This window comes from Pollachius pollachius (genome assembly GCF_949987615.1).
Source record: "Pollachius pollachius genome assembly, chromosome: 3".
Lineage (NCBI taxonomy): Eukaryota > Metazoa > Chordata > Actinopteri > Gadiformes > Gadidae > Pollachius > Pollachius pollachius.
Window position 1 is genome coordinate 41642675 of NC_136936.1, and position 12359 is coordinate 41655033.

A 12359-nucleotide genomic window follows, 5' to 3' on the forward strand; every position below is an offset into this window, starting at 1 on the left:
TTTATATCATGCTGGAGTAAGAGCTACTCTGTATCTACCTCTAGATACTGGTAGTATCTACAGATATACCTCTGCAAACCTACAGTACAATAAGGCTCATTATGCTTAATGGATTACAGAGAATGCGAATGTATTCATTTCATTGTCAAGTTTTTTTTAACTTTAAACGGTATTGTGAGTACGATTTGAGAGGTTTTTTTGAAAATAAACAACTCTAAAAAACGCCCCACCATCTCTACTTCCTCCCTACGTTTCACTGCTATTGAGAAGTGCTGCAGTCACGCACCAGGATTGACAGGCAAATGTATTCCCAAAACCAATCAGGGAAAATTAGTCAGAAATTAGCCTAAAATCAAATATGTCTCAGACATATGCAGGTGCAGTCAACCAAAATCGCTATTCTCACACAGCATTTCACTCACGAATAGATGACGGATGGCTATGATATTTCAAACAAATTACACTCAAATTACAGCTCTTAAATCATACCTACAGCACATTTAATCGGATGGCACACATAAAGATTGAGGTCCTGTTGGGGTTTAGATTCTTGAATAGTATAGTCGTATTTAATAGTATTTGGACTTCTTCCTGTTTTTTAAATACAAAAGAAACACCACGCAAGTCTAGACACCATCGTGCCGTGTCAGTATTTCCCACCACCCCAACGGGAGCCTCAATGTGTTAAATCCACGGACCGCCACTAAAGCAATCATTTCCCGAGTCCCTTTCACCGAGCCCCTGCAGCCCAGATTGACTTACGATGTATAGACCTCCAGGTCGGTGAGGTAGGCAAGCACACCCAGCACGGAGTCAATGGCCTCCTCCGTGTCTGAGGTGTCTTCTGCCCAAACAATGTCCTGGGCTGTGCCCTTCATCACCACATTCAGGTCTGGATTTGCGAAGAACACGTGAGCCGTCTCCAGGACCTCCACGGGGCTGGGCGCGATGGAGACGGCCTGGAACAGGGCCGGATAGTCGACGGAGAACAGCTCGATGAAGTTCACCATGGGCTCACTGACGGACTCCCTGGGGAGCTCGCGACGGCGCCTGGATTTAGCCACGGCGTTTTGTTCCAGCCACATGGTGCCGTTGTCCGGATTACCCCACGGCACCGACTCCCATTGGGGCCCGCTGTAGTCGTCTACCATGGGGGTCATGGCCTGCGCCGCCTGGACGAGGGCCAACGCCAAGTCTCCAAAGAACCCGGTGTTCTGCGGGAGCTCCATGTCCAGCTGGTCGTGGACCGCTCTGAAGAGCGCGTGCGTCAGGGAGACGAGCCGGGGCAGCACGTCCATCCCGGGACCCTGCGGGGTCTCGGAGGCCGACGCCAACAGTTCCGCCAACTCTTCCGCCACCTGGCGTGTGGAGTTGGCAGCCACGAAGCGCTCCATGCATCGGTAGAGGTCGGGCATGTCGCCGAACAGCTCCGTCCGCACGATCATGCTCACCACTACCTTCATGAGGTTGTAGACAGAGGGCCCGTCGAGTGTCGTACCGTTCCCCCAGACCATGGGTAACATGGGGTCGGTGATGTTCAGGGAGTCCAGGAAAGTGTACGCGGTTTCTCCGAAAATGTCCGGAGAGATGTCGCCGTTTTGCATTGGATGCATGTTGCTGAGCAGGTGTTGTGCGGCTCGCTCAGCGGCCTCCACGTACGTCTTGAGGAAGGGGACCGCGGTCAGCAGCTCCTCTGTGAGCATTTCGAGGGAGTCCAAGCTGAAAGACAGCCATCAAACGATCGGGTTAATGTGACTTCAAGTAAGGACTACAAGTATAGCAAGGTGAAATAGCAACGTTTCAAACCAACATGCCGGTCCAAAGACTGTTCCCTGTCAGAAGCTGCTTTCACTTCACAATAACAGCCGCTCTGATTGATTTGAACTTTTCCCCGAATGCAATATGTCCTTAATGTGATCGTTTCTCAGTTCAAGCAAGAAGTCATAATCATTTATCATCAACGTCCTTCAAAAGCATTCACACAGCCTTCAAATTTCGGCCTAGATAATAGACTCCGGAGCCACTCTGCCGCTGTGATCAATGATCTATAACTCATGCAGTCAGACTTGATTGATTCCCTGATATATGCAGAATGTGATCCTTATCACTATGCCCGGTTCATTGTTATAGTGGGAGCATAAGGGGAAATCAATTTTAAGAGGGGCCTAAATTAATCACGTTGAGCCGCTATATGTGTGGATTTGGCTGTTCCGCAGGCAAGGAGTCAAATTGAATGAATCAAGCAATAAATGCAAGTGTGACCACATCAATCAGTACGTGTCAATTCATAAGACTCAAATTGGCTCATTGCTAACGCCCGTGGATATCATAGGAAGTATGTAAATTACCTGTGCAATTTGTGTGCGTACCACTGTGCATGTGTGTGTGTGTGTCTTTGCTTATATGTGCGTGCTTGCCTGCGTGTGTGTGCGGGCCTGCTTGCGTGCATGTGTGCCTGTGTGTGTGTGTGTGTGTGTGTGTGTGTGTGTGGGTGTGGGTGTGGGTGTGCGTGTGTGTGTGTGTGTGTGGGCATGCCTGCATTTGTGCGTATGCATGCACCCATGTGTTGGGTGCATGCATACGCACAACACTGCAACACTGTGACACTGAATGCGCACTCCATCTCTTTGGCCTTTGAAAGGTACTGGCGGCTTCTACTGGTCAATAACTATGGAATAGTCACCTCTCTTGCAGCTGCATTTCCTGGAGGTTCTGGTACCACTGAGCCTGCTCTTCGGAGCTCAGGGGCTGCAGATCGGACAGTTCCATGCATAAAGCGATGATGAGCTGCTCCGACACACGGCTGCTGTTGATGAAGGCGTGGTACAAAGAGCGCAGAGACATGGCTATCCCTGCAGCCGTCACACTGGCAGCCCCTGGTGGGAGGTTCTGTTCAGAAGGGCGCATCGTTAGAAGCAGAATGGTAGAATGTGTTTGATGATGCAACATCGCCATCAGGTGGTCAGCATGTGAAAGTACAAAAGTGGCTTGTTCTGCGCACGTGCGTGTACAGATGCTGGACCGATCAGTCTACCAGCCATCCCAGTGGACTGTAGCAGCTGATGCGGCTTATCTATCCATCATACATCTCGGTGAACACTCCCACTTGTGAGGTAGGAATAGGGCCCCTTTAAAAGTCATACAACTTAAAACAATCTCCTCTCTATTTTCCTCAGCAGGGGGCAGCACAACACTCACGCTGATGTTTAGGTCGGCGTAGTGGGTCTGAGCTGCAGCGTAGCTCTGGAGGACTGGCTGCAGGCTGACGTGACACCACGCCCGCAGAGTGTCTGTGTCGTTGCCCAGCCCGGCCGCGGCCCTCACAGGCTCCCACAGTATGACAACCTGGAGGCAGTCAAGGGTCCCATTGGTCTACACAGGGAGTGGGTGAGAGAGCAAAGTTTAAAACAGACAAATGGTGAACGACATCCCTCTCTTTGTTCGTAGAAGCGCTTTGTCATTGAAAAGAAAAAGCTAAACCTGTTTTGCATGGTCGGCATACAATGGAGAGAAAGGGGATAACGCAGACAAAGGAGTATGTTTTTAGGTAAAGTGAGAGGGAGACGTGAAGGGCAGTGATCCTGCATTGGTGGAGCAACTGTCCTTCAAACCATCTCCCACCAAATGGTGGCAGGACGAAGGTGCCCTGCTTCATGTGTAAAATAATGTCTCTGATATCTTACACTCTGTGTGCAGTCTTCAAAAAAGAAAGGTAACGAGTTTGCGTGCACCTGTATTTCCAAATACCTGACACACACAATGTTCTATTATGACCCTTACAGGTTGCGAAAAACCGGTTTGAGTTTTGAGTTTGAGTGGGTGAATAACCAGTGAGTCCCGTGATCTGTATGTCATTGTGTCACCATAATTATTGATCTAAAGCTGATGAAAGCTACAACATACTGTATGCTACAGTATAAAATGTAATTGGAGAGTATCCTCATTACAACATACTGTATGCTACAGTATAAAATACATTTGGAGAGTGTCCTCATTACAACATGCTGTATGCTACAGTATAAAATACAATCAGAGAGTATCCTCATTAAAACATGCTGTAGCATACAGCATGATTGCAGCCTTCAATGGTTGTAATGGACAGATGTCTGAATTTTTGGTAAGCCCATACATCAAATATCAAACTACTGTTTTGGACATTTTGCGTCTTTTAACACCCGGTTAAATCACAGAGTCTGTTTATCGTACGTTTTATGAAAGTTTCATTTTCAGATATTAACCAATGTTTTTCTGGTTAGTATTTAAATTTAGTTGATTACGCTATTTGTTATCAAACATTTAAGTTCTGGTATAAAGATATAAACAATAACATATCTCAGAAATATAATGTACAAAAGCCTATAATTAACCTAGCGTTGATCGCTAGTTTATTTTAATTTAGGTTAAATTAACGTAACCCAACCTTTCTGATATGAAAAATGACTTATATTGTGGACATTTAAAAAACAACATGTACCCATACGTATACATATATGGGACCCGAATGTACAGACCGTGCCAAAGGAAAACATCCATAAAATATTTCCTGTCAACAAGAGTAGAAACCACGTCACTCCACAAGATTAAGTATCCGGAAGAACATTTGCATTCCTTTGAAAAAAATATCTTCATGCCGTGTCCCATTGTTTCTCTCAACCTCTTTTAAAAATCAGTGCATAAGGCAGGTAGGAAAATTAGAGCAGTCTAACCTGTCCGGCAGCCATCACCATGCGCTCAATAGTGACCAGGAATGGTTCCTGGATGACAGACCAGTTGAGATGGCTGCTGTTAATGGACTGGATGAGTTCTGCTGTCAATGTGACGAGTGGTCCGTTAAGGCTCTGTATCAACTCTACATGGGATGGACAAGAAAACCATACAAATTAATAATGAATCATTACTGAAGTGATGTAATGTTCATGGTAAAAACAAATAAGAATTTAAAATAGGCAAAAGCTTACATCATGCTCCACGACTGGGAATAACGAAATGATAGTATGTGTTGTTTTTGGTTAATCAAAGTCAGTAAGTTTAAATACACATATACTATTATACTGTATATCAGATTATAATAGTTGTACTATGGAGAAGTATCAAAGGAAGCCTAGCCGGCTCTCTGCTGTTTAAGAAACTCACCATTCTGAGCTTGAATGGTCTGAACCTGTGTCTGTAAAATGGTCTCGATGATCAAGACAGAAGGCACGTCGGGATCCCAGAGGGACGTCTCTTGGAGCATCGACAGCAGCGTGTTCAGCATCATCTCCAGCCTGTGACAAAACGCAGCAACGTTGGCTTCCAGGGCAAACTCAACAACAAGCCCTCCATTTAATACCTGACGATACAGTCCCACGCTCCCATTCAAAGAGATACAGATGATGTTATGGTGAATCGCAAGCCGTTTTAGCTTTAAATGGGCCTGGCGTCATTCGATAGAAATATACCCTTATGGGTAAGAATTAAATGGCTAAAACGGATTGCCTTAACAGTGCAGACGTGTCCCGCCAACACCGTTGTCACTCTGTCACGGTCATAATCACATGTGTATTTCCCAGTGAAGATTATACTATTTTATAAAATAAAGGGTATGATCAGATGACCTTGATCAAAATGTGGTGTGACTTTAACTTTCACAAAAGTTCCCACCTCTGTCAGGGCAATCAAGCTTACTTGTACCAGGTGCCTGGGTTTGCAGTACCAGTCACGATTTGTTCCAGAACAGGGGCCAGGTCAACAAAGCTCATGATGGGGGGAACCCTGATGGGAAACCCTAGGTGTTCCGTGAACGCGGGCCACACTTTGTTTAGGAGCATTTGAATCTGGGGAGAAATACTATTTTAGTTTGATGAAAGACAGGAGGATTGCAGTGTTTCTTTAAGCTCGGACAAAATAGGCCGTAAGCATTCTGTTGAGTCGTCCTAGAAGTACAATTTGACAGTCTATGTTGTCATCTTATTGTAGTACTATTTACTATTTTTGTGTATTATTATAACTATTATAACAAACTATGACTACTTATTGCCAATCAATTCCAAACTTAACAGAAGTAGTAGTAATAATATCAGATTGTAACCTACACAGCATTTTTTTCTTAGATAATGAAAATGGAATATTCCAACTTGTAACAGGTCTTTGTATGATTTTTACCTGACTGATAACTATTGTCAATTCTCCCATTGATGTTGAGTTCCCAAAACTGTCCCAGAGGGTAGTGTTTTCTGAAAACATAGCATAAAATAAAAGTTATTTCAAGAATAAACCTCTTTGCAATTGTTAACATTGGCAGTTGGACTTTCAATTTGATGCATTGGGACCTATGAGCATACTATCTACAAAAGAAATCGCCAGTGACAAGCACACTTGCCTTTATCGTTCGCCATTAATGAGTAAGTTATGTCAATGATGGTGGTCAAGTAGGCTTCAGCTGTGCTGTTTTTGGAAAGGAATCCTCGGATGGTCTTCAACTCGTTCAAAATGCTTCAGAAAAACATATGGACGTGCATCATGAACATGTTTTAACCTTTGCCTGCTTAGAGCTAAAAAATTATTAACATTTTCTATCTATTTTATTCGTGAAAGAGACGAATCCAAGATACAAACAGTATAGTCTAATCAGCCTTCCTCAGTATATGTTACCCCTTTAACAAAAGTGAAAAAATGCAACTTACATCTGATTCCACTTTTCTTGTCCATCAATCATAGAGATGGTGTCAAAATAGGTGGTGATGATCTGGATTCCAGGAATAACGTAATAGGCAACCTCATTGGGCAGGATTTGCTCGACGATCATCTCCGCCCTTCTCAGGATTTGCAAGGAGATGTTGCGTGCCGCGGCGAAGCTCATGTCAGGGTTGATGATCAGTTGGAGGGAGTCCACTGTGATTGCCAAGAAGGTCGTGCTGTTATCGGGAAGGAATCCTTGGATGGTCTTCAACTCGTTCAAAATGCTTGAGACAAAACACATGGACGTGCATCATGAACATGTTTTAACCTTTATAAGTGCAAGAGACAGAACCAAATAAGCAATTCCATTACTTTTATTTTCACCCATATAAAGTGGCTATCCCAAAAATTCCTGCTTCTTTCTCTTTGGGGACACCTTGTGTGATAAGCGGTCATTTTCCCCACAGATGCAAACAGTGTAGCCAGTTCGTAACCTTCATAATACTGCAATTGCAAGGGCCTTCCTCTGTGAGCCATATGCTCAATCCCCAATGGTTTGACATATACGGCAATAGATGGCGAATTTACAGCCACTTATTTGCAAGAGAATCTTAAAAAAAAGGGCAACTTACATCTGATTCCACTTGTCTTGTCCATCAATCATAGAGATGGTCTCAAAATAGGTGGTGATGATCTGGATTCCAGGAAACACATAATAAGCAACCTCATTGGGCAGGATTTGCTCGACGAGCATCTCCGCCCTTCTCAGGATTTGCAAGGAGAGGTATCGTCCTGTGGCGAAGCTCATGTCAGGGTTGACGATCAGTTGGAGGGAGTCCGCTGTGACGGCCAAGACGTTTTGCTGCAGGGGACCTGGGATCTCAGGGTCCAGGATTTGCATCACCTGTCCGACCGCTGCCACGATGGCTTCGGAGAACCTGTCGCTCTGGAGACCACCCGGTTGCTCCGCCGCAGACAGAGCCTTGTTGATGACCTGGGTGAAGTTGCTAACGACTGAGAAGTAGGCCAACTGCTCCTTGTCGAGGTAATATGCGACGGACTGCAGCAATTGGTGGATGTCGTTCCCTGGGGTGGTTAGGTTCAGGCTAGAGTTTCCCCAGTTTAACATGCTGTTGAAGACTGTGGTGACGTTAGGTGTTCTCATCCAGTTGCCTATGAGATCCAGATACAGCCCAGTTTGATATGATAAGGCATTCAGGATGTTGGCGTTGAACGTAGGTTGATATCCAAGACTCTGGTCGAGGTCATTTTGAAGCTGAAGATTATTCAAGATGGTTTTAATCTGCTCCCTTACCAGCTTAATGATTACCAGCCCGATTCTGTTCACCCCTGCCCCATCTATAGGGTATTCAAGGTTGTCAACCAGATTTGTCACCTCATTACTGACAAACTGAGAGAAGTTAGTTGACGCCAGTTGCATAGCAACCGATAGTTCCACCGAGCGGTATATAGGATAGAGAAGGCTTGACACTTCACTGCTGCTTGTGATATTCTCCAGCTTTCTAATGTACCACTGGATGATCTCCAGTTGGGCCTGATACTGGGCATCAATCATGGTGTTGTTGGAGAAGGGAGGCATGCTGTACGGATATATGGAGGCAAGTTCCAACAGGTTTTGTAGAACGCTGATCTCTTGCATGAGCTCAGGTGAGCTCAGATTCAGCTGATGCAGGCCCACCATGATATTAGCCAGGGTATGGTTCAGAATCAGTACAGTCGACACATGTGGATCGTTGTAATAGATTGCGCCTTCGGCATTGACAATAGACTTGTTGAGGAGTTCCGGAATTAGGGCAAAAATCAGGGACTCGTTGCGGAGCGCGGGTATATTTGAGAGGAAGCCAGTGACTCTGCTGATCAAGCCCGTGGCACAGCTCAGCCCCGGCGGCTGTGCGAAACACTGCTGGACGTCAATGAGGCCCACGATGTTTACCAGCAGGCTGTTGGTGTTGGCAGCTCCCAACAGAGCAGCAACCTCTTCAAGCTCTGCCAGGGTGAGGTGGGACTCTCTTAGGGCATCCTGGGCCTTGGCTACGGTTAGCTGTGGTGTGTCCATGAGCAATGTGATGAAGTGGAGCGTCTGGTTGATCAATCGAAAGTGCCGCGCATCTCCCTGAGGCAGGAGAAGTGAAAGGACGGCGGCGGCCGTGCGCAGCGATGACGGAGTCTGCAGGAAAGGATTGGTTGGCTCTATCTGGATGGTGACGTTCCCTTTGGTCGCTTGTAACATCGTCGCGATTTGCTGCAAGAATTTGATGATTTCAGAGAGGCTCGCAACACAGTCCTGTCCTGTTGATGTACAGAATGACAACTGACCAGCCAGCATCTGGACCTCCTGGACAAGGTCAGTTGCAAGGAGCTGGACCTCGACTGGGAGGAACGCAAGAAGTTTCTGCATGATGAGCTGCTGGGTGGCGTTGGGTCCGGCCTGAGCTAGACTTTGGAGGCCCTCTGGGGACAGCAGTTTGAGGAGGTCAACTGTGACCAGGTGGAGGTCGGTAACTTGACCTGGACTAAGTTGCCCACTTGATAGCCAGACTTGATCGATTCGACGCAGTCTGAGTGCTGAAATCAAGAACTGCTGGAGCTGTTGAACATAGGCCACGATGATGTTTGTAGGGTCGCCACCAGGGGCATCCGTCAGTGTATTCAATAGCTTCATGGCAGAGAGCACAGCCTCTGTGAAGCCCGCTGATGTCTGGTTGGTGTAAGGTTGAATGGCCAGCTGGAGGCTGGCCAGATCTTCTGGGCGCAGGTACCCAGAATATGTGAGCAGCGTGTGTCCCATGCTGAGAGACAGTGGAAGGGTGAGATTTCCCTCCATGGACAGCAAGCTCATGATCAACCGCTCCAGATCTGGAAGAGTGGGGTCGCTTTCATTGAAGGTGAAGAGGTTTTGGTTTTGCCTTCCAAGCTTCAGGGTAACTTCCAGAACAGTGGAGGCGTTAATGGATGCACCGCTCCCAAACAGGGGTATCAGTGGCGTCAGACCAGTGGATTGGAGAAGATTGTAGATGTTGGGGAGCATTAGATCAGGGTTGGAAATGTCACTGTCCTTGAGGTTGGCTAGATTTAGTGCAAAGCCACGCAGTTGTTCTACCAGGTTGATCATGTAGTGAGACAGTGCATCACCCCCAGGTATTTGTTGTGGGATGTGTAATGCAATCAGGCCTCTCAAGATGTTACCATAGACGTGATCCAGTAGACTCACTGTTCCCTTGAGGCATCTACAGAGTGCACAGATAGAAAACGGTGGCAAACGGTGGAAGGTGTCAAAAAAAGAACATTTCAGCATGGTAGACGTATATATTATTTTCAAATATTATAAACAAACAATATAATTGTATACACACAACTACTGTTTATATAATATGAATCAGCATTAAGTGCAAAATCTCTTTGAGCATAACCATATTCATCCAATTTGAATAATTTATATAAATTCATGTTTTCAGTGGGTATATAGGTTTTAAAGACAGACAGACAGACAGCCCACCCCATAACATAACCAGGGATCAAACAGTCCAACTATGCTACATCATTTCTGGGGTGGGACAGCACAGAACATGGGCCATAAACAATAACCTGCGGAGGTGGAGTATCTCCTTTTTCCCTGTTATGTCAGAGAGATAATCCAAAAAATTCATTCCCGCGTGTGGATGAGTTTGTCTTCACAAATGACACACTTCCAGATCCCCACTTCCAGCCACCCAAGTGGTCAACACAAATAGGAATGCGGAAGAAGTTGAAACGCCCCATTCAACCCAGATTTGATCAGATCGGATTTAGATATTCATCTAAAGTCTAATATGCGAGACTACCCATACCTCTGCAAAATGTTGTTACCTGATCAAGATCTCTGGCTGTGTTGGAAGTGACAGCAAAGTCTGTGCTGCTACTTGAACAAACGGTGGCCAGTCCACATTAGCATTGCAGTACACATCCATGGTTTGCAAATCAAAGGAACCTTCAGGCGGGGGACAGAAAAGTAATACTTAAACATATGAACAATACAGAATTAAGTCAAGCCAACGGTCCCATCAGATCCTTTCTTGTACATTAAAACATAATTTGTGTATATCAGTGTGGGGAGAGGGCTCTGACCCTTTTTTTATTTGATCTGTGATATGGTTCTATATCTTTGTTTGCATGTGACAGTGTCTGGCATTGTTCAACGTGTGTTATTTGTGTGTCTGTGTTTCCAGGGAGAGTGGTTGGGGGTTATGTATCTTGTTCAATAAAACTTAAAAAAGCGCAAACCAAAGTGAATCACACATAAACCAACAACGCACCAATCCCATGTTGCTCATTCCACACATTGGTTTGAGCAGGGCCAAAAGAGAAGGGAGAAACAAACAAAAGTGCACAGGGGATGCAGGACTCACAGTATGCCGGCTCTGTGGTGTTGCCAGGCTTGTAGTTCAGGATCCACGAGGTCATGTACACATAGCGGCCCACATGGGGCCACAGCGGGCTCCTCTCGATGCTTTCGCCCAAACTTGCCACAGCCGGCAGGACCCTGAGGAACCCAAGAGAAACAACATTGCAGAGTGGATGCATGGAAACAGGGACACTGCAGTACGAGCTGGTTGCTGTCCATCTGTGCTATATATTATAAATATTTTATTCTTGTGTGATGAACGTATGAAAATTGAGCAGCTTTAAAGTTTTGATTTTGTTTAAGTAGAAAGTTATTTTTTGACTGATATGAATTCAAACATCATGCAACTGTCATGTTGTTGAATGGATATTCACGAGACCTTTGAAGGAGAGTTTCTGTCATATCGTCACTGTTGTTTCCAGACATCCAGGAATCAGAGAGGTAGTTCCAAAACGTTGTGTCTATGAATATTGGAAAGTTCATCGTGTTGTTACACAGCTTGTGCCACTCAGAGAGGATCATGGGAAGGGTGATGTTGTCGCCTTGGTGACTAAAGATGTTACTGTAGCCTTCTTCTACCTGGGGACGACAGAAGCACACATACATATGATATGTCTCACTAAAGAAATGTCCTACAAATGGTAAATAAGCAGAAAGAAACATTAAAACCTAGTCACACAAAATTGCAGACCAATACGAATTACATTACCCAATAGGTTGTGTATCAAGATAAGAACATAACTTGGATTTGATATATACATGGTAATGAAAATAAAAATGGTATTGGTAGTACCTATGAAATAGAGTTTTACTGCTTTTATTTATGAAATGAATGGCAGCAATGTTTGCCATTGGACACAAATGTTAGAGCCTTACAATTAAATAAAGATAAATACTAGTGTGTTTCATGGTTATTACCATCTGGAACAGAGGCCACCATTCCATTGCCAGGCTTTGTTCCAGGTTGGTCATGTTCTGGCAAATGAGGGCTTTCCACGCTTCAGGGTCCATGCACTCGGAGTGCAACAGCCAATCAAAGGGACGCAGCAGGCGTTCACATGTTAAGGGCCCGCTTGGTGTCAAGACCTAGTCAAATGAATGCAAAACATATTCATATTTTGTTGTCTCAGTCCTGAAACTGCAGGAGGACTATTAGGTCAAAACAAATCCATAAAGGATCACAGAACACAGAGCAGATGGAAATGTTTTACACTGGACAATGTGTATATAGAAGTTCAATATTAGCTGAGTGTTAAAAAGGATTGATCAGTCAATCATAGCACAATCCATCTTATTTTAT

The 12359-nt window shown here is 45.1% G+C and overlaps 1 protein-coding gene across 12 annotated transcripts in view; it reads right to left on the bottom strand.

Annotated features, from left to right (window-relative positions):
• The window catches only part of abca12 (ATP-binding cassette, sub-family A (ABC1), member 12), a 78979-nt gene that overhangs the window by 55481 nt on the left and 11139 nt on the right, over nucleotides 1–12359 (bottom strand). For all 12 annotated transcript variants that reach the window (XR_013811686.1, XR_013811687.1, XR_013811688.1 and 9 more), the window contains exons 15-28: nucleotides 11978–12145; nucleotides 11439–11638; nucleotides 11064–11197; nucleotides 10525–10645; nucleotides 7290–9905; nucleotides 6663–6941; nucleotides 6359–6471; nucleotides 6142–6212; nucleotides 5665–5813; nucleotides 5134–5264; nucleotides 4707–4849; nucleotides 3199–3372; nucleotides 2684–2889; nucleotides 763–1719 (exon numbers count right to left, since the gene is read on the bottom strand). Coding sequence is in view for 6 of the 12 variants with exons in the window: in XM_079731989.1 (XP_079588115.1) it covers nucleotides 763–1719; nucleotides 2684–2889; nucleotides 3199–3372; nucleotides 4707–4849; nucleotides 5134–5264; nucleotides 5665–5813; nucleotides 6142–6212; nucleotides 6359–6471; nucleotides 6663–6941; nucleotides 7290–9905; nucleotides 10525–10645; nucleotides 11064–11197; nucleotides 11439–11638; nucleotides 11978–12145 (5462 nt within the window). In the remaining 6 variants the exon portion in view is untranslated. The remainder of the gene's footprint in view (nucleotides 1–762; nucleotides 1720–2683; nucleotides 2890–3198; nucleotides 3373–4706; nucleotides 4850–5133; nucleotides 5265–5664; nucleotides 5814–6141; nucleotides 6213–6358; nucleotides 6472–6662; nucleotides 6942–7289; nucleotides 9906–10524; nucleotides 10646–11063; nucleotides 11198–11438; nucleotides 11639–11977; nucleotides 12146–12359) is intronic.